Source organism: Amphibalanus amphitrite, unplaced genomic scaffold, assembly GCF_019059575.1.
Source record: "Amphibalanus amphitrite isolate SeventyFive unplaced genomic scaffold, NRLGWU_Aamphi_draft 001069F_arrow, whole genome shotgun sequence".
NCBI classification, from domain to species: domain Eukaryota; kingdom Metazoa; phylum Arthropoda; class Thecostraca; order Balanomorpha; family Balanidae; genus Amphibalanus; species Amphibalanus amphitrite.
Window position 1 is genome coordinate 71,203 of NW_024882563.1, and position 19,432 is coordinate 90,634.

The following is a 19,432-nucleotide window of genomic DNA, read 5'->3' on the forward strand; positions in this document are numbered from 1 at the left end:
CGACCAACTTCGTGACCTGGGGGCGCTGACCTGACCTTGACCTGAGGTCAACACCCCAAGTTGACCTGACCCGGACAAAAAGTATATCATTCGACGCGCCTGAGCGAGACGAACACGATGCTGCCAAAATCGGCGCTCTGCGGCCGTTTTTTGCGAAGTTATTCACCAAAAACTGAACCGTACCTTGGGGCACTTGACCTGACCTCAGAGGTCACCGGTTGACCTAGGACCTTAAAATCGGGTACCAATCTCTGCGTCTCGTAACGGCGCACACGCTCGTTTTTTCCGCGACGCGCTAGCTCCACCAGGGGCGAAACGGCGAGGGGGGGGGGTCGTACCCGCCCCCCCCCCTCGGCCGGCGCGTATGTAGAAAACCAATAGGTCCGGCGAGGGTTAACCCTATTAGTGGCAGGCTCCTGGCTACCCCTATTAGTGGCAGGGGGGCTGTTTACGACCCCCCTTGATATCTCGAGATCTAACGGGCCGATTTTCGAAATTCAAACGGCATTCGATTTCGCTCAACGTGATCTACATTTCTAAAAAATAAAAAAATAAAAATGTTAATAGGGGGTAGAGGGGGGTAAAAACGTGCAAATTGCAGATACATTTTAGACTGTTTATCACGGCCAGGTTTCTGAACCAATCTTAACGCAACTTTTGCCGATCGATAGAGAATGAACCAGGAATTCACATGGATCCTAAAAATATGCATTTTCAAAAATCATAGGCGGATACAGATCATTGAGATTGGGGGTACACAAAAAGTATAGTAAATAAGGTTTTTGTTGGTACTGTTTCTAAAAAGGGTAGTAATGGTCTTGTTATGTTACAATTTTCTTATGAGAGAACGACTTCAATTGTATTGGTCATGCATAGGCGGTGTCAGGGCACCTATGTTGGGAGGTAAAACATAACCCCCCTTTTTGGACGCCTGGATCCGCCTATTATAGCAAAAACGTGTCAAAAGAGGATGCACAATAACTGTATATGTTATAACATAATACCTTTCATTCACTGTTCGTAAAACTGGTGCAGCATCGTGATCTTCGCCCAAATGACTCGCTTCACGAATAGGACCCCCCAATTCCCAGTGCTCTGGAGCCGCCCCTGGTAAAGTTATGAACTTGAAATTTTCAGGGAATGTGCCCAATTTAGTATTAGGAAAAGTCAAAAAATTTCAGCATCGTAGCTTTAGCGGTTTCGGAGATATTCCCGAAAAACCTGAGGGGTGGATAAAAACACCCCCCTGCCACTAATAGGGTTAAGTATTTTGTTCAGCTATTATGTGTAGCTAATTATTTCAACTTTCCATCGTTATAAATTTTATAGCGTAAATATTACGTCCATGGCAGGCCCAAATTATTGACCAGCACCATTCACCACACGAATTGTCATCCTACGGCTTACCAAATACCATGGCTTATGGCTTCCGTCTTACCTTAGGATGAGGGAGGCAGCATTACCTACAGTACATGTAATATGTGTTGTATCCAGTTATTCCTGGTTTGATTTAGGCTTCAGAGTGTCGGGGATAAACTGCTTCCCCACGTTATTTATAAACATTTGCTAGAAAAAAAATAGACAGTACCTTAGAGCAAAAATCACAAGCAAGGAACGGTGCCGCCGGCCTGTTTCTCCGTTCTTCGTGTCCCCGTGTCGCCCCCTGCCCCGTTCAGGAGCGCCCGGCAGCGCCACCTGCACCTGACCAGTCCGGCAGCGTTTGGGGTCGCCGCGCACCGCCGACAATCAGCTGACGCGGCCGGCAGCGCGTCTCAAGGTCACTGGAGGTCAGCCGGGCCGCGGCCCGCCGGGGTGGCCGTGACGTCACAGCCAGAGAACGCTGAGCGCCGGAAGTCGGAACAGCTACTGTTGTTTATCCCTTCCTAGCCATTCATATATGAGTAACTTCAATCGTTGCTCACCATCCGTGACTAGTAGCGTAATCCGTGACCCCAGCTCCGTGGCCAGGTGACTGATGGTGTCGGCAGCCACCCCCTGGAGAGATACCGACAGACCACTCCCGTACCGTCCAGGCCACCTCGGCTTCGTCACCTCCGGCCCTGTCGGACAGAGCTGTGTCAGCTGACAGCAGTCGGACGGAGCTGCTGCCGGGTCGGGAGGCGGCTGACACTGTGGTGTCAAACCCTGACACAGACGACACTGACAAAGCCAAGGTCGATCGGCACTGTTGGACAGTAATTGAACATTGTGCACAATGCATGCACTACGCTTATACATGCGTCAGTTAATACAGTTCAGTACATACAGGTCATATAGTCTCAGTACAGTCTGTCTTAAAAGTACTGCGCAAAGTGACGGTGGATCCATCATGCCTGACCGATGAAAGACTGCTAAATTTGAGTCACCCCGAAGCAATGGACATCCTCGTCCCTTCCCCAGGTCAATTGGTTCGGTGACTTTCAAATTATAGCAGGCCCTTCCTCGGTCAGGCTTGGTGGATCCACTGTCACTTTGCGCGGTACTTTTAAGACAGACTGTACATACCCGAACGTTGTTTCTTCATTAGACAAACACTATTCTTTTGAATGGTGTTTTTCTATTGAAAAACAAACTGAGGGTGGTTCCTTTTCGGGAAAGGACTCTCGTTTGGTGTGGGAGATCCGGACACCTTGATAGGCTTCCAAACGAACCGATAGGTTGAGCGTGTCACACGGAGTGGTCCAGGGTTCGATCCTGGGCCCGGTCCTATTTTTGGTATTTACCAACGACTTGGCAGCCACAACATGTACCTGCTGAGAAAATCGTTATGTATGCGGACGACGCCCAGTTCCTCCACTCTGACTTACCGAACAACCTCTCTGACATGAAAATACGTTTGGAAACCAGCATGTCTGCTGCTCTAAAATGGTTTACCCAGAACAGATTAAAAATCAACCTCTCTAAAACTGAGATGATCATGGTAAAATCGCAACGATTGAAAACCGAAACTGGCTTCCATATCCAGTGGCGTAGCCAGAAATCAGCGAAAGGGGGGGCCATGGTGCTCGAGGGGGCGACTTTTTCCCTTGAGAGGGGCGCCATAGTGAGCTAGTGACAGGGGGTCAGTCTAAAATGTAGCGTCATATATTCATGCATGATTTACTAGGTGTTCCTACGGAACCGGCACGAGTATCAGAACCAGGTTTCGCTGATTTTTCATGAAATCCAATTAATGCAATTTGCAGCTCAGTGTTTTTTATCAAAAGCGATAAAAAATCTTTATGCATATTTAGCACGATATAGGAAACGAACTCAGGCTACGGACATGTTATTCTCATAATACACACCCATTCGAATTCGAAACGGTAAAATATGCGTTGATCGATTGGCACAATCTTTATTCTTTGCAAAAAAAAAAAAACATACAGGTTCACTCACTGAACCAAAATGACCTGTGGACTGCAGCCTCTCAAATATCTTCATTGAGGGCCAGTTCAATTTTGCTACCTCTCTATAAGTACCTAAAAGTTACCGATTACCTATAAGTTAACCCGCGCCGTGCTGGTGGCCTGTGCTTTCCGTGTCGTGCTGGGGGGGGGGGTGTTTTCACGTCCCCCCTCTAACTCGGCTCCTGGGCCACGTAGCGACACGCGGTAAGGGGAAATCGAAAGAGCGTCAAAAATAATGACGGAAAGACTTCGTTTCAATTTTTAGGTCAGGTCAAAGGTCAGGTCACTAGAGGTCATCAAAGGTAAAATTGAGTCCATTTCAACAATTTTGGAAACTGCCAACGGCTAACTCGGGAACCAATAGAGCTACAGCGCCGCGGAAAAGCGTATTCGATAGCCCTTTTACAGGCTTTTCTGAATATTGCTCTCGGATTTGATCTCAGGTCAATGGTTAAGCCTCCAGCCAGAGGGAAAAAATTCCAAAAATAACAGTTTTTATGAAAAGCGTTTTTCTGCAGTAACATTTGGTTCAAGACAGTGACGATATTTCTTTTGCCTGCCTCGTGTTCCTCTCGTCGAGACGCGTCGAATGAACTATACGTTGACCTTGAAAGGTTATTTTAAAAATTTGACCGCAGGTCAAGGTCATGACCTGACCGTAAAGGGCCATTCTGCAGATCAGTCGATCCGTATCGTCGAGCTGACCACATCTGACGTGTTTTCACCGCTCTAGCACGTCTCCATTTAAAGATGAAGCCAAAAAAACCGTTTATGGTGATAAAATAGGTGACCGCTTATGACCTGAGATGACCTCAAGGGCACATAAAAGGACACATGTGCATTTTTACGATTCAGTGTGCTATGTTTACCTATGAACCGATGTTTAAGGGGTTTTAAACGACATTCGTCCAAAAGAGGCGCATTTCCTTTTCTCCCACTGACTTGAGGTCCCAAAATTGACCTGACCTTAGGTCACAGACATAAAAAGTCCGAGATGAACATTTTATGCATATTGTTAGTCTTATCAATCTCTAAAAGTTTCAAAAGTGATCGTTCTGTCGGTGTAGCTATAGCGGGTCTTTTAACTTTTTTTAGGTAAGGTCACTTGACGTGCCCTAGTGACCTGACCTTGAACGACCCTCATCTGAAATTTAACAAGCTGTGTAGAAAAGATGTATGAACAGGTGTACCAAAGACAGCGGAGGCGCTGCGCGACGCCGTTTTTGAGATGTTCGCGAGGAAAAAAACCTAAGGGGGTGTACCCCCCCCCCCCTCCAGCACGGCGCGGATCAATGGGAGACAGTTGAAATGCTCTTCTTCTGAACGAAAACAACCTCAACCATCGGGATGCAGGTAAATATGACACATTTAATCAGTAAATGTCAGTCGTGATGTGACCACTTTTATGTTACTGAGGTCATCTCAGGTCATGAAAGGTCTCCAGTAGATTTTGGACAATAACTTTTGATAGAGATATGGTAGAGCAATGAAACACCCTATATAATTATTTTCCTTCTCGAAAGTATGGATCGACTAATATGCAATATGACCTTTACCGGTTAGGTTATGACCTTTACCTTAGGTCAAATTCTCAAATGCCCTTTTAATGTCAAATTCTAGTTCATTTGACTTGTCTGTCTCGAAAAATGGAACACGATGCTGGTTGAACTAATCTCATGCAGGTCTGAGCAAAATGTAAACGTCCTCCGCGAAAACGTATATTTTGAGGCTAAAACGTTTACCTTAGGTCAAATCTGAGATAATCAATAAGAGAGAGCATAAAAAAGAGCTATCGAATATGCGCTTTGCTGCGGCGCTGTAGTTCAATCTCTTTCTGAATCCTGACTTATGCGCCGCTTTGTCAAAAAATGTCAACATCGGCGAAATTTGATTTTCGGTTGTCGCTGGTGACCTGACCTTCGACCAGTTCGACCTAGCCTTAAAATGATCTAAGTAGTTTTGTAATAGTTTTTGACGCTCTTTCGAACGCCGCCTACTGCGTGTCTCGACGTGGCCCACAAGCTGAGTTAGAAGTGGGTGTTCGAACACCCCCAGCAGGTTCAATAAAAAAACGCTTACGCTGGGGGCGGCACCCCACTGCTAGGCGCTGTCGGCATCGCAATAATGGGCGGCACAGCGCTGAGGGGCGCAACTTGCATTGAGGGGTGGCATTGTACGGTGAAGGGGCAGCGTCGCGTTGAGGGGCGGTATCGCAACGAGGGTGGCACTTACAAGGCTGCCTAATAAGGAACGCTTCGCTTGGCACATCCAAGCCCAGCTCGGCGCCGCCTAGCTGCTGCATCTTGAAAAGGGCCCTTGGTGTCGATGAGAAAGCCCCATTGTCAAAAAATTGCCTAGCGTCAGTGGTTTCGGGGGGGGGGGGGGGGCGACCGAAGTATCCAATTCAGTTTCGCGTCGTGACTACTGGAGGGCGTCAACGACCTCGGATAGGGCGAATGTGATCTTCAGAAGGGCACCGGGTGCTCTAGAGGGGTGCAATGCTTGGATGGGGTCACTGCTGCCTTCAGTAGGGCATCGGACGCTCTGGAGGGGCGCCATTGATCTCGGATGGTCCGACTGGGATTTTCAGAGGAGCATCAGTGGTTTCAGAGGGGCGCCATTGATCAAGGATGGGCCGACTGAAGCCCCGGTTCAGGTGAGCGCCAGTGGCTCTTGAGGGGCGCCAGCGACCTCGGATTGATGGGGCGACTGTGATCTTTAGAACGGCGTTGAGGGGCGCCATTGGGCATGGATTGGGCCACTGTTGCCTTCAGCAGGGCGCCGCAGGGAGGCTCTGGAGGGGCTTGAGCTTGGGTGGGCCGACTGTAGTCTCCAGGGGCGTTGTCTCGGATGGGGCGAATGTGATTTTCAGAGGGGTGCCGGGTAGTCTAGAAGGGCGCCATTGGTTTCAGAGGGCTGCCATCGATCTTAAGATGGGGCAGCTGTAACCTTCGTTTAGATGGGCGTGATCTTCAGAAGCGCGCCGGACGCTCTGGAGGGGCGTCATTGGGCTTGAATGGGGCGACTTTAGTCTCAAGCGGGACGACTTCAGTCTCAAGGGGGTGGGGCGCTAGTGGCTCTTGAGGGCGCTACTGATCTCGGATAGGGCGACTGTGATCTTGAGAAGAATGCGGGTGCTTTAGAGGGGCGCCAGTGGTTTCAGGGATCGATCTTGGATGGGTCGATTGGGGCAGCTGTGAACTTCAGAGGGGCGCCGGGTGCTCTAGAGGGGCGCCATCAAGCTTTAATGGGGCGACTGTTCCGTTTAGGTGGGTGCCAGCGGCTCTTCAGGGGCGCTATCGACCCTGGAGGTTCGGAATATTCTGGTTTCCGGAGGGGCGCCCTTCAACATTTGGGGGCTCAGGTCGTATTTGGGGGTGCCCTGGAGATTATTTAGGTGTCCAGGCACCCCCAAAGAGATATTGAGTTCGATCCCTGCCTGCACATCACTTTTTAATTCATGTTCTCTCTGTAAAACGGCATCAGCCTAGTCGGCGCTAATTGGGGCGCCATTTGGGCGGCTGGGCGGAAAGGGGGGGCCATGGCCCCCATGGCCCCCCCTGTCTACGCCACTGTCCATATCCATTTTGGAAACTCTCAAATTTTCCCGGTACAGTCGGTGAGGGTGCTGGGCGTCGCCGTGGACGACGCCATGACATGGGACAAAAACATATCATACATTTTGCGCCGGTGCTATAGTGTACTGATCGGTCTGTCAAGGATTCGACACCGCGTGCCGCGCGAGACCCGTAAGCTCCTGATTGAAGCGCTAGTCTTCCCGCTAATGACGTACTGCATGTCTGTATGGGGCGGTTGCACAGTCACACAGCTCAGGAGACTGCAGAAATGCATAAACTTCTGTGTCAGAATCGTAACGAACCTCAGGCGTTGCGACCGTGTGACAGCGTCCCGCAAGGAACTGGGATGGCCTGCTGTACAGGAGCTACTGCGTGAGCATGATCTGCATGTTATATTTAAACTGATGCATGACTCGCATGCCCCTGATTCGATCCGCAGCCGCATCGTCCACCGTACTGCGGTGTCGAGCCGCAGCACTAGGGCAACCAGTGACGGTCAGCTTCATGTCCCGCGCGTGCGAACTAGAGATGTCAATCGGATACCAACTTTTTGGTATACCGATACCAAACCGAAACCAACTTGGTATTTGGCATTTCAATGTGTTTGGTATTTTGTTGGTATCGTGAACCCTCACTAATGTATAAGAGGCTAAGAAATCGGTAAAAAGTTGGTATTTCTCTCATTTTCCCAAGTTGGTTTGGTTTCGGTATTTCCCCACCGTTTTGGTTGGTATTTGGTTTGGTATCGGTATTCCGATTTTCCGTTATTGACACCATTAGTGCGAACTGAGCTTGCCCGGCGCTCATTCATTTGTCGCGCAACTCGTTCATGGAATGAGTTGCCTGCGCCTGTTCGAAGCTGCACCGGTCTGGCGGCGTTCCGTAAAAAGGCTAAGAAACGGCATGTTTAATCCGGCTGGTCAATGTGGTCAGTTTATCATGTGTGGTGTGTTTTAACCTCTATAGAATATGTCCTGTATGTATAGGTATGAGTTTTGAACTACTGAATGTATGACGTGGTTTACTGAAAACCCAATTTCTTTGGATGTAACCGAAATATATGAGTATGAGTATGAGTATGAGTATATATTTTGATGAAATTTTCAGGGCAGCTGCCCCCGTAGATTATCTACCACGAAACACCCTCAGCTAAGAATGTAATTATTTTTCTTGCACGTGGCACGTGCACGTGTTTTGGGCCCATAGGCTTCAACATTAGGTGTATTTTCGGCATCGCATTTCTCGCAGAAGGGTGCTTGTAATGCGATGGTCTTCTATGTGCTGGGTGGCCGCCCCGACATCTGCCATTAGCCGGCGGCGCCGTTTCGGGCAGCCTCGGGAAGGGGGTGCAAATTGCACATGCAGCCGTCATTGGTTTAACCCTCGCCCCGTTGGGGGGGGGCATTTTGGCCCCCCCCCCTGTGGTTTTTCCTGAATAGCAAGAAAACGGCGGCGCGCAGCGCCGCCAAATTTTCAGTACCTTCCCAGGCATCAATTTGACACCTTCACACCAAATTTCAAGTCTTAGGTCACCTTAGGTCAGGATTTATTGAGGTCAAACTGAGGTCATGTTCGAGCAAAAATGAGCAAAAAACATGCAATCTTGAAACGCTCACCAAATCTACAGTTATCAAGCAATTTCAAAGTTCTTTATATGGTCTAGTAGACAAAAAACGGCGCTACAAAACGGCTATCTCGGATTTTCAAAATTATTGGTTTTTGACCAAAAAATTTCAAAAAATTGATTTTTTTAGAAAAACTTTGAAAAAATCCAAAATTTTCCCGAATTTCGAAAAAAAAACGGAATATATGTGATAGTCCCAGCGCTCTTCTATATACATACCAAATTTCAGATCGATATCTCGTTTTTTTGCCAAGTTATAGCGAAAAAATTGTTCAAAAATGATGACGTCAAATTTTTGAACTCAATTTTTAGCAATTCTAGACCACGTACGGCAAAACAAAGACCACCATTGAACTCCCCGTGACGAGCTGCATCGATTCAATACCCATTTTATGCAAAAATATTAACTTTGAAATTTGACCTAATTTGACCTGACCTTGACCTGACTATGACCTGACCTTGACCAAAACGTGATCTAAGCTGGCCCCAAAGGCTGCCTGACCCATATAATCGCATTTGCCATGTAAAATGGACCATAAAACATGTATCACACGACTCTTTCATATTGTGACCCCCCCGTGACCTGACCTCTGTGACCTGACCTGGTATCAGTGATCTCAAATAGCAAAATATGTGTTTGAAGAACATTTTCTCATCGATGATTTTCAGTGAAATGCATTTTACTCGATTTTACAACGCATTTCTTGAAGTGCCTGTAAACGGTGAAAATTGGACCTTTGACCTGACCTGTGACGTCATCGGTTTGACCTAGGTCAATAAAATTGGGTCACAAGGTAGTTCCCCGTTGGGGCTATCCAACACCTTTTACCGCTTGTCGCTATGTTGCGTGGTTCTCGAGATCTTAGGGGGGGGGGGCCAAAATGGCCCCCCCAACCGGGCGCGTTGCTCGGCAGAGCCCAACGGGGCGCGGGTTAAAGGGACTATCCCACCTTCTAAAATGTTGTTAAAACCAGTTAAATTGTGCCCGACTTTATAGATTGGATGACCAGGAACACGGTTCTGGCATTTATTTTTCATTAAACATCTTAGGCTTCCCATATTCCAAACACAAACTTTCAAATATGTGACGTCACATCCCAAAATTACCTCCTTCCCCAGGCCACATTACTGTCATAAAGCTGATTCTTTTTACTCTGTAGGCGCCACAACAAAGTTCAGACCAAGTTTTAAGCGATTTTTCAACGAACAAACCCATTTAAATCAGAATGACTAAACGAGGTGACGTCACACTAACGGTCGCTCCATGTTGAAGATAAGGCCTTGTACAAGGCCCATTTTCAAATGAAGGGAACGAATTTCTTCAACACCAAGAGGCCGCGGGGGTTGCAACCTAGATAGATAGTGGTTTCTGAACCTCGCCGCAAACTTGGCTATCTCAACTCAAACCCCATGTTAAAGGTGGGATAGTCCCTTTAAGTCAATGGGATTTCTTGAAGAAAAAATACTTCATTAAAATACAAAAAATACCCAAAATCAGTTTTGCTCAAAATTCCCACGCTAGATTTTGAAAATGTTTCAGTATGATATGCACCCACATGTCGCCTACTGCACGTGGCATAGGCCATATATGGGGCGATTGAAATGCACGTGCACGCTCCGGTCTTGTTTGAGGGGACCACCTCCGTGAAAATTTGACCACTGCTGGTATGATAGCCTGTGCCGCGAAAACAATGCGTGCCAGCGAAACCAATCGAGGTCAGTCGTCAAGGGGATGCTCTAGGGTAGTTGTACACCTCATCACGTGGTGCGCGTGTTTTCGCACGTGCGCCACGTGGGTGTAGCACTTTGGGGTAGGGAGCAATTGGTGCATAATTATGCTCAGATGATAACCTCACTGCATGGGTTTGAGCCAGAGTTCCAAGTCGGTTGCGACAATGACCAATGGTGTTGGGTCTACTACATGTCAAGCACGTGGCCGCCCGGGGTTCTCCATTCCGGAGATATTGTGACGGATAGTGAGGTAAGCCTCAATTCAAAGGTAGTGTGCCACCTTCGAATGATTTCACATTTTATTTTTCCTAGGATAAAAAGCTTCTGTTTTTACCTAATATCGCAAAGAAAATCCAAAATGGGCCTAAAATAGTGCTTTTTTCGCCTAAAGGTTTATCGGTTTTTCGATATGTATAACAACTGTAGTGGGCTGACCTGCAAACAGGCATCGGCAACAATCACGAATGCGGCACACATGTGACAATAAGCAAAGGTCATTATAGAGTTACGACGTACGGGAATGAGTTATCAGCTGTCTAATCGTAGACAACACAATGTCGAATTTGAACTGTAAGCCTGTATTGGTATTGTTTCTTTAGTCTGTCTGTCAAACATTAATTTATGGTTTGAAATATTATTTTATGTAAAATAATTGATATGAAACAGCCGTCTCTAAAGTTATGACCCCATCTCACCACATGAAAGTGGCAGAAATGACAATGATCAGCTGACGCATTTTTCTTGGCCGAAGTCAGAGCGCGCGGCCCGACGCACCACCACCGCACCACAAAGTATGAGCAGAAGCTGCGCCCAAAGCCAGGGCCCCGGTAACGTGAGGTAGCCGAGTCGGGGCAGCGTGCACTGAACCAAGCCGGGGCCGCGGCTTTGGGCGCGGTCTACCGCATCCCCGCGGGCAGCCCCGGGCTATCACATGACACCGGGAGGACGCGCGGCCCCGGCTTGGGTCAGCGCACGCTGCCCCGACTCGGCTACCTCACGTTACCGGGGCCCTGGCTTTGGGCGCGGTCTACCGCATCACCTAACAGGCGTGTTCGAAACCGCAGGAGATGATGATGAACGGGTTTATCGAAACTTGATTGGATGAGCCTATCGGTAATAGCGATTTCAGTGTGTGCATTTATTGTTCATAGTGGTGTGAAATGTGGTTGGGGTACGACCGACAACCCGTCGGGGCGAATTTCGCAGTGGGGTACTCAAAATTTGAAGAATTTAACCCTCGCATGTGTAGGGGGGGTCGGATGGACCCCCCCAATCCGACCCCCCCATGGTTTTTCGCGAATAACTCGCGTAAAAAGCGGCCGATCGCGACGAAACTTTAAGTACCCTCGCATTGATCAATTTGACACCTACCCTGAAAATTTCATGACCCTGACCCAAATGACCTTTGACCTGTGACCTCTTTTCCGAGACCATGTTTGGCCGGAATCGCGATTCGGCGTACGTCGGCTAGCATTAGCCGCGCGTTTGCAAGCTTTTCGTGGTTTCAAACGTTCAAACATGTGATTTGATGTTGCTCCCATGCATTAGGGTGGGTGTTAAGGTCACCTGAAGGTCAGGTCAGGTCATTGACCTTTGGTGACCTCGGGTGACCTCGGTTCACTTTTTCGAGTTTTACATGTTTCTAGGCTAGTTTTTTGAGCTGAATTCGAATTTAGCAACCATTTGAACATTTAGGAAGTAGTTTTGGTGCCTTCGTAACATGTTACGAAGCTGTCAGAGGCGGTTGACACGTACTACGAATACCCGTCACGACGCCTACTGATTGACCTCACCTGACCTGACCCGACCTGGTCTAAATGCTTAAAGACATCATCTGTGATCAAAACTAACACGATATTCGTGATCAGCACCCCGAAAAACCCCTTGGCAGCAACACATTACGACTTTCTAATAGGTCCCGATTTTCCCGACTTTGGGTCATTGACCTGACCTGGAAGGTCAACCAATGACCTAGGACCTTAAAATTGGGTATCATCGGCTTCCTCTCGTCACGGGCAACACGCTCGATTTTTCCGCGAAGCTCTAGCTCGATCAGGGGCCAAACGGCAAGGGGGGTCCAACCGACCCCCCCCCCCCTACACATTAGAAGCTGGAAAACGCCGCACACATGCGAGGGTTAAGACGTTTCCATGAGTTTTTAAGGTATGGATAAGTTCTAAAAATCCGGTTCTCCTTATCTGGGCCATTAACTCCATACGGTCCAGGAAAGCTGGCACTACCTTTAAAAATTGGCCCAGTTTGATCGGCCAATGGGATGCAATGATGGCGCGCCCAAAAGTTTGCCCATGAGCACTGACGACCAGGGGCGGATCCAGCCGATCCGTTTGGGGAGGGCAAGAGTTTCCGACCTATCCGACGGCCCCTATCCACCCCGCACTGGGAGGAATGCAAGATAAATTTGGAATGGGGATGCAAAATTTTCTCAAGGGGCCCCACTGAAGGTTTTGGGCCCCTTTACTTTTTCAAGCTGCCAATCATCGATTTATGAAAACCAAAAGTTAACCCGCGCCCTGCTGGGGGGGGGGGAATGTTTGCTTTCCCTTTTCAACCATCGGTGGACAAATTGGGAATCTTTTCTGACAATCGGTGGACATGGAAGCATAGGTGGACCTGTCAGGTCCACCTAAAATAAAAGGTGCCAGAGGCGTTATCAGGGGACACAACTTCATTTAACGCGTCATTTTGCATACGTGGACCTCAAATTATGTCCACCAAAACAATTTCAGATACCACCTTCACTTTTTTGGCGAAAGTTAGTTCCGAACGTCACCACCACGTGGCGATAGCGTCGCGAAATGGCAGTCAGCTGTTGCGCGCGGGCTGTGGCATTTTCTTGCTGGAGAGGAAATTGAAGGTGTCTGCGTTCTGCTGGGTGGCTTGTGTCGTGGCTTGTGTCCTGTTTGTTTTAATATTCAAGACACAAAAAGCAACCGAGATAAAGAAAAGGAGGAGAGAGGCAGCTAAGGAGGTAAGTAAGGATGCATGCATGCTGTACATAATTGCGTGTGACCTTTATAGGCCCCTGCTACGCTACAAAGTGCCTACCTATACATGCATAGTTCTAAACAATAACATTTATAACTACATTATACATGCATAAGTACCTGGGTAGTCACCTGCATTCGCAGATAGCAAACATCATGGCTCCGTGATAATTTGTTCGGTGGCTCCGCTTTAGTTCCCCTTTTCAGACTTGTCTAAGATTATAACAATTGTATAGTGCAAAATGTAATGGCTATATCTTGAAAAGCACAAGCTCCATTGCCCATTTTTGGAAGGACCTCTACGAAGTGGCAATGTGAAAATGCGAATAAAAATGTGGTTCCTGTGGGACTTGAAGTTTCCCCCCTCCCTCTAATGCGGCTACAATTCATCATGTTTGCTTTTCTTTTAATTGTAGATGAAAAGGAATCAAATAGGTTTAAGTTCTGAAATGTTTTATGTTTAAGTTTTGAAAATCGATTTATTAGGTAGTAAACTTTCCCTTTTTCATCGGTGGACAAATTGAGCATCTTTTCGGTAATAGGTGGACGTTAAAACATAGGTGGACCTAACGTGGACCTTCCAAGTTCACTTCAAATAAAAGATACCCCTTCCCCTAATGTGCCTGCAATTCATAATGTTTCCTTTTCTTTCAGTTGGTGATAAAATGAAATCAAATAATTTTGAAGTTTTGAAAATCAATTTCATAGGTAGTAGCAATTTGTCGCCCTTTTTAAACATCTGCATGGACAAATTGAGCGTCTTTTCCGTTAAACGGTGGACGTTAGAACCAGTGGCGGTCGCAGGGGGGGGGGCCATCAGGGCCATGCCCCCCCCAAAGGCAAATCAGGGGGGCCATCATATCATTTGGCCCCCCCAAACAACCGATGGGCCCCCATGGCCGTATGGGGCCCTGGCCCGTATTCGATTGTCACGAGGCTCGAGAAACCCACGCCAGCCATTAACAGCTCCCATACCAGTCTTTGAGGGTCCTACACTGACCTCTGAGGGCCCTTCAGTGGCGGTCAAGCGTCCACATTGACCGCTGAGGACCCACATTGACCTCTGAGGGCCCTCCACTGGCCTTTGAGGGCCCTAAACCGGCCTCAGGGGCCCAACCGGCCTCTGGTGGCCTCATTTCTGTCTCTCGAGTCCCAAGACTAACCTTTAAGTGTCTCTGAGGGCCCCGCACTGGATTCTGAAGACCCGATGTCGGCCTCTGAGAGCCCGCATCGGCCTCTGGGGCCATCTTGGCCGTTGAGGGCCCTCCGCTGGTCTCTGGGGTCTAACGCCGGCCCATGCCGGCCTTTTAGGGCCCCACACTGACCTCTAAGGGCCCCATGCTGGTCTCTAAGGACCCACATTAGCCTCTAAGGGCCCCCCGCACTGGATTCTGAAGACCCAATGCCGGCCTCTAAGGGTTCGCATCGGACTCTGAGGGCCCATCTTGGCCTTTGAGGGCCCTCTGCTGGCCTCTGGGGTCCAACGCCGGCCAATGCCAGTCTTTTAGGGTCCCATTCTGACCTTTGAGGGCCCCATGCTGGCCTGTAAAGGCCCACATTAGCCTCTGATGGCCCCCGCACTGGAATCTGAAGACCCGATGCCGGCCTCTAAGGGTCAGCATCGGCTTCTGAGGGCCCATATTGGCCTTTGAGGGCCTTCTGTTGGCCTCTGGAGACCAACGCCGGCCCATGCCGATCTTTTAGGGCCCCACACTGACTTCTGAGGGCCCGTGCTGTCATGTAAGGACCCACCTTAGCCTCTGAGGGCCCCGCACGGGCTTCTGAAGACCTGATGTCGGCCTCTAAGGGCCCGCATCGGCCTCTGAGGGCCCATCTTTGCCTTTGAGGGTCCTCTACTGGCCGCTGGGGTCCAACGCCGGCCCATGTCGATCTTTTATGGCCCCACGCTAACCTCTGAGGGCTCCATGCTGGCCTGTAAAGACCCACATTAGATTAGCCTTTGAGTGCCTGCCCAATTCGATCTCTGATGGTCTCAAACTGCCCTTTGGAGGCCCTGTACTGGTCTCTGAGGGCCCTAAACTGGCCCCTAAGGACCCAAACCAGCCTCTAAAGGTCCCACACCGGCCTCTGATGGTCCCATTTCTGTCTCTGGGACCCAAACTGACCCTTATGTGCCTCTGAGGGCCCCGTACTGGTTTCTGAAGGATCGATGCCGGTTTCTGAGGACCCATAACGGTCTTTAAGTGCCTCATACCGTCACCTGAGGCCCCACACTAGCCTCTGAGGGGGCCCAAAACTGGCCTATGAGGTCTCTACACCGGCCACTGATGGCCCTATTATGTTCTCTGGGGGCTCAAGCCTTACCTTTGGACGTCACGCACTTGCTTTTGAAGGCCCACATCAGCCTCTGGGGCCCTACCTGGGGCCTTTGAGGCCCTTCGCTGACCCTTGGATCCAACGCCGGCCTCTGGGGGTCTGACACCGTACTATAAGGGCCCCATTGCAGCCTCTAGGCGATAGGTATCGCTGAAGCGCTATCGATGGGCCGAAGTAAGTGTAGGAACCATGGGTGCAGTGGGCGCAGTTGCACCAACAATAATTCTGCATAGGGTGCAGACAATGTATTCTGCATCCACAATAATCTGGAACAAACCCCCTTTTCTCAGCAACACTACTTTCCATGCAGCACGACAAATTTAGGATATTTTGCCCACTATCCATCTTTCGAAGCATTTGCTACTGTAATGGTCTTCAAAACTTACATTTGTGCTCAAGTACATAAAAAACAAAAATGAAACGGAACACGTGTGATTGAACAGTGAACAGATACCGATGACCCACTGTCAAAAGTTTTAGCACGATGATCTCAGAAAATGGCAAAGTTAGCCGTCTTTACTTTTGCGGTAGTCCATTCACATTTGCGTGAGTTATTGGCATTATCAATGCTTTAAAATGCACTTATCGGTACCTTTTCGACATGGAACATCCTCAAAGCTGCTCGGGTGCCGCTCCCTACCCCCCCCCCCCGCCCCCCCCCCCCGCTTCACCGGCCATGGCCTGGATTTCTGCACCCGTGCACTACGCCCGTGGGCCCCTTCTAGCACCGGGCCCCCCGGGTCAGCGCAGGGGCCCCTTTGCCAAGTTGGCCCCCCCCCCCAAACTCCAAGTCTGCGACCGCCCCTGGTTAGAACATAGGTGGACCTAACGTGGACCTTCCAAGTCCACTTCAAATAAAAGATACCTATGATGCTTTGTGAGGACGTACCGTTTCTTACTCCGGAGCGTTGCATAATAGCCTGGGGGAGGAGGGGAGGAGTACGTTCATGCCCCCATGCTACTAATGGGGCGGTTAGGAGTACGTCATAGATAAAGCTAAAGGCCGATCGGATAATATCAGGGGCGTAGCCAGAATTTCCTCAAGGGGTGGGGGCAAACTTACAGGGGCTCAAGGTAACCCCTTTAAAATCAAAAAAGTCAGCGTATTTCATCCACTATTTTTTTGGAAGGGGCCTAAAAAATTGAAAAATGTGTATTTAAAAAAAATGTTAGAATTGAGGGGGCAATCAGTCCATGGGCCCCTGCTAGATAGGCCCACGAATAAATAGCTTCACAGAGTCGCTCAGCCGGTTCTGAAGGCGGACTGAGGAGTGAGGGCCCCGTAGGTCGGATGAGTGTCCTTCAGACCGTCAAAGGCCCCCCGCAGCCCATGAGAGCCTCGTAAGCCGTCTGAGGGTCATGTAAGCCGTCTAAGTGCCACTCAGACTGACAAAAGCCCCCCTTGCAATTGCAGAAGGCACTGTCGGACCGACGGAGGGCCCTCTCAGACAAAGTAAGGGCCCGTTCGGGTCATTTGAGGGTCTCCTCAAACCACTAGGGGCCCCTCGGATCGACCGTGGATCCGATCTTAGATGACCCCAAACCGACACGTGGTCACACCAACAGTCGGAAACCAACAGATCAAAAGAGGGCCCCTCAAGTGAACAGAGGGCTCTCTCAGGTCGATCGAGGGCCCCATAGACCGGCAGGGGCCATCAAAGCAGCGGACGGTCTCTCCCAGGTCAGGAGAGGGCCCCTGAGACTAACAGAGGCCCCTCATATCGATAGAGGACCTCCTCAGGTGGGGAAAGCCCCTCCAGTTGATACAGGCCCCTCGGATGAAGAAAAGGCCCATCAGGCCATCGAGTGTCCCTCAGACCGACAGAGGGCCCTCTCGGTCCAAAAAGGCTCCTAACGCAACTAACGGTTTATTTAACAGAGGGTCCGTCAGATGTTCTACAATCTACAATAAAATATGCATATTATTTACACCTTGATTTTGTGTACATACCGTTAGACCCATCCCATCAACCTGGGGGCCATCAGAGGCACATAATGGTCAGTCTTGGGTCCCAGACACAGAAAGAAATGGGACCATCAGAGGCCGGTGTGGGACCTTAAGATGCCGGTTTGGGCCCTCAGAGGCCAATTTAGGGCCCTCAGAGCCCAGTACAGGGCCTTCAAAGGGCAATTTGAGACCATCAGAGGCCGACTTGGGCCCTTAACTAGGAGAATTATGTGGGTACCTAGTCCTACAGGCCAGCATGGGGCCCTCAAAGGTCAGTGTGGGGCCCTAAAAGACCGGCATGGGCCAGCGTTGGACCCAGAGTCCAACAGAGGGCCCTCAAAGGCCAAGATAGGTCCTCAGGCCAATGCGGGCCCTTAGAAGCCGGCACCGGGTCTTCAGAAGTCGGGGCCCTCAGAGGCACCTAAGTGGAACCCAAGAAACAGAAATGAGGCCAACATAGGCCAGTTTGAGGCCCTCAGACGCCGGTTGGGGCCCCCTGAGGCTGGTTTAGGGGCCCTCAAAGGCCACTGGAGGGCCCTCAGATCGATGTGGTGAATGTGGGCGCCTTACCGCTACTGAAGGGCCCTCAGAGGTCAGTATAGGACCCCAAAGACCGGGATGGGAGCTGTTAATAGCTGGCGTGGGTTCCTTGAGCCTCGTGACAATCGAAGAAGGGTCACGGCCCCGGGGGCCCATCAGTTTCTTTGGGGGGGGTGCAGATGATATGATGGCCCGCCCTGATTTGCCTTTGGAGGGGTAATGAACCTGACCCCCTCCTCCGCAGCGACCGCCACTGAGTAGGTAACTAATGACGGTTCAATTTTGCACCATTGCATAGTTTGTTTTCATATTTCATTCTACTTACGCTATTTCATTATGCCCTTTACCGTACTTTTGACAATGCAATGGGGCCCTTTTGGGCTCAAGGGTGACCATTGCCCCTGTGCCCCCCCCCCCTTGGCTACGCCCCTGAATACTATTTAGCAGCAAATACTTTACGTTCTCTCTCATTCTCTCTCTCTCTCTCTCTCTCTCTCTCTCTCTCTCTCTCTCTCTCTCTCTCTCTCTCTCTCTCTCTCTCTCTCTCCCTCTCTCTCTCTCTCTCTCCACACTGGTAACCAACTGTTTTTTTTTTTTCAGAATATGAGGAGGACTATAGTGACGTTCGACCGCCTGCTGTACTTTGGTCCACACTGTGCGGAACTCCGCCGCAAAGTCAGGCCCAGGGTAGTCCAGCTCAGGAAGTTGACAGGACGCTCGTGGGGTCTGGAGGAGCGGCAACTAAGGACGGTAGCAAAGGTTACGTCAGGAGGGGGGGGGGGCGCTCTGCAGCCGCCTGGCTGCCGTCGATCCCCCCCCCCCCCCCAGCACACGTGGAGCTCATAGCAAGAGAGTTGCGCGCCGCGGCCCGTGCTGTGGGATGGCACCGAGGGATCGAGAGAGGTGGAACTGGCTGCGCTCTCAGCGGCGGGGGCCCGAGACGTCCCAGTGGAGGCCCGCCTTCATCACTCCCTGCCGCCGTGGACCGACAGCACTCGGATTCTACCTGGACCTCGGTCCGCGGGCCAGCCGCGCGGCACCTTAGAGACCCGCCGTGCCGTGGCGGAGGAGCGCATTCGAGACCTCCCACCCGAGGCCGTATGGGTCTGGTCGGACGGCTCGGCGGAGGGTGGCGTGGAGAACTTCAGCATGGCGACGCGCTGCTGGCGGCTCTGGAGGCGGCCGCCGAGCTGCCGGGCTGCAGAGGAGTGCCTGTAGTCGCCTGTCTTGACTCGAAGGCGGCTCTGCTGCTCCTGGCGCTGCGGCCCAGGCTTCGATAC

The 19,432-nt window shown here is 50.2% G+C and overlaps 1 protein-coding gene across 1 annotated transcript in view; it reads right to left on the bottom strand.

Annotated features, from left to right (window-relative positions):
* Positions 1-19,432, bottom strand: part of LOC122369758 — a 68,306-nt gene that overhangs the window by 3,527 nt on the left and 45,347 nt on the right. The window contains exon 4 of the mRNA XM_043344723.1: positions 1,923-2,060. Coding sequence (XP_043200658.1) covers positions 1,923-2,060 — 138 coding nt within the window. The remainder of the gene's footprint in view (positions 1-1,922; positions 2,061-19,432) is intronic.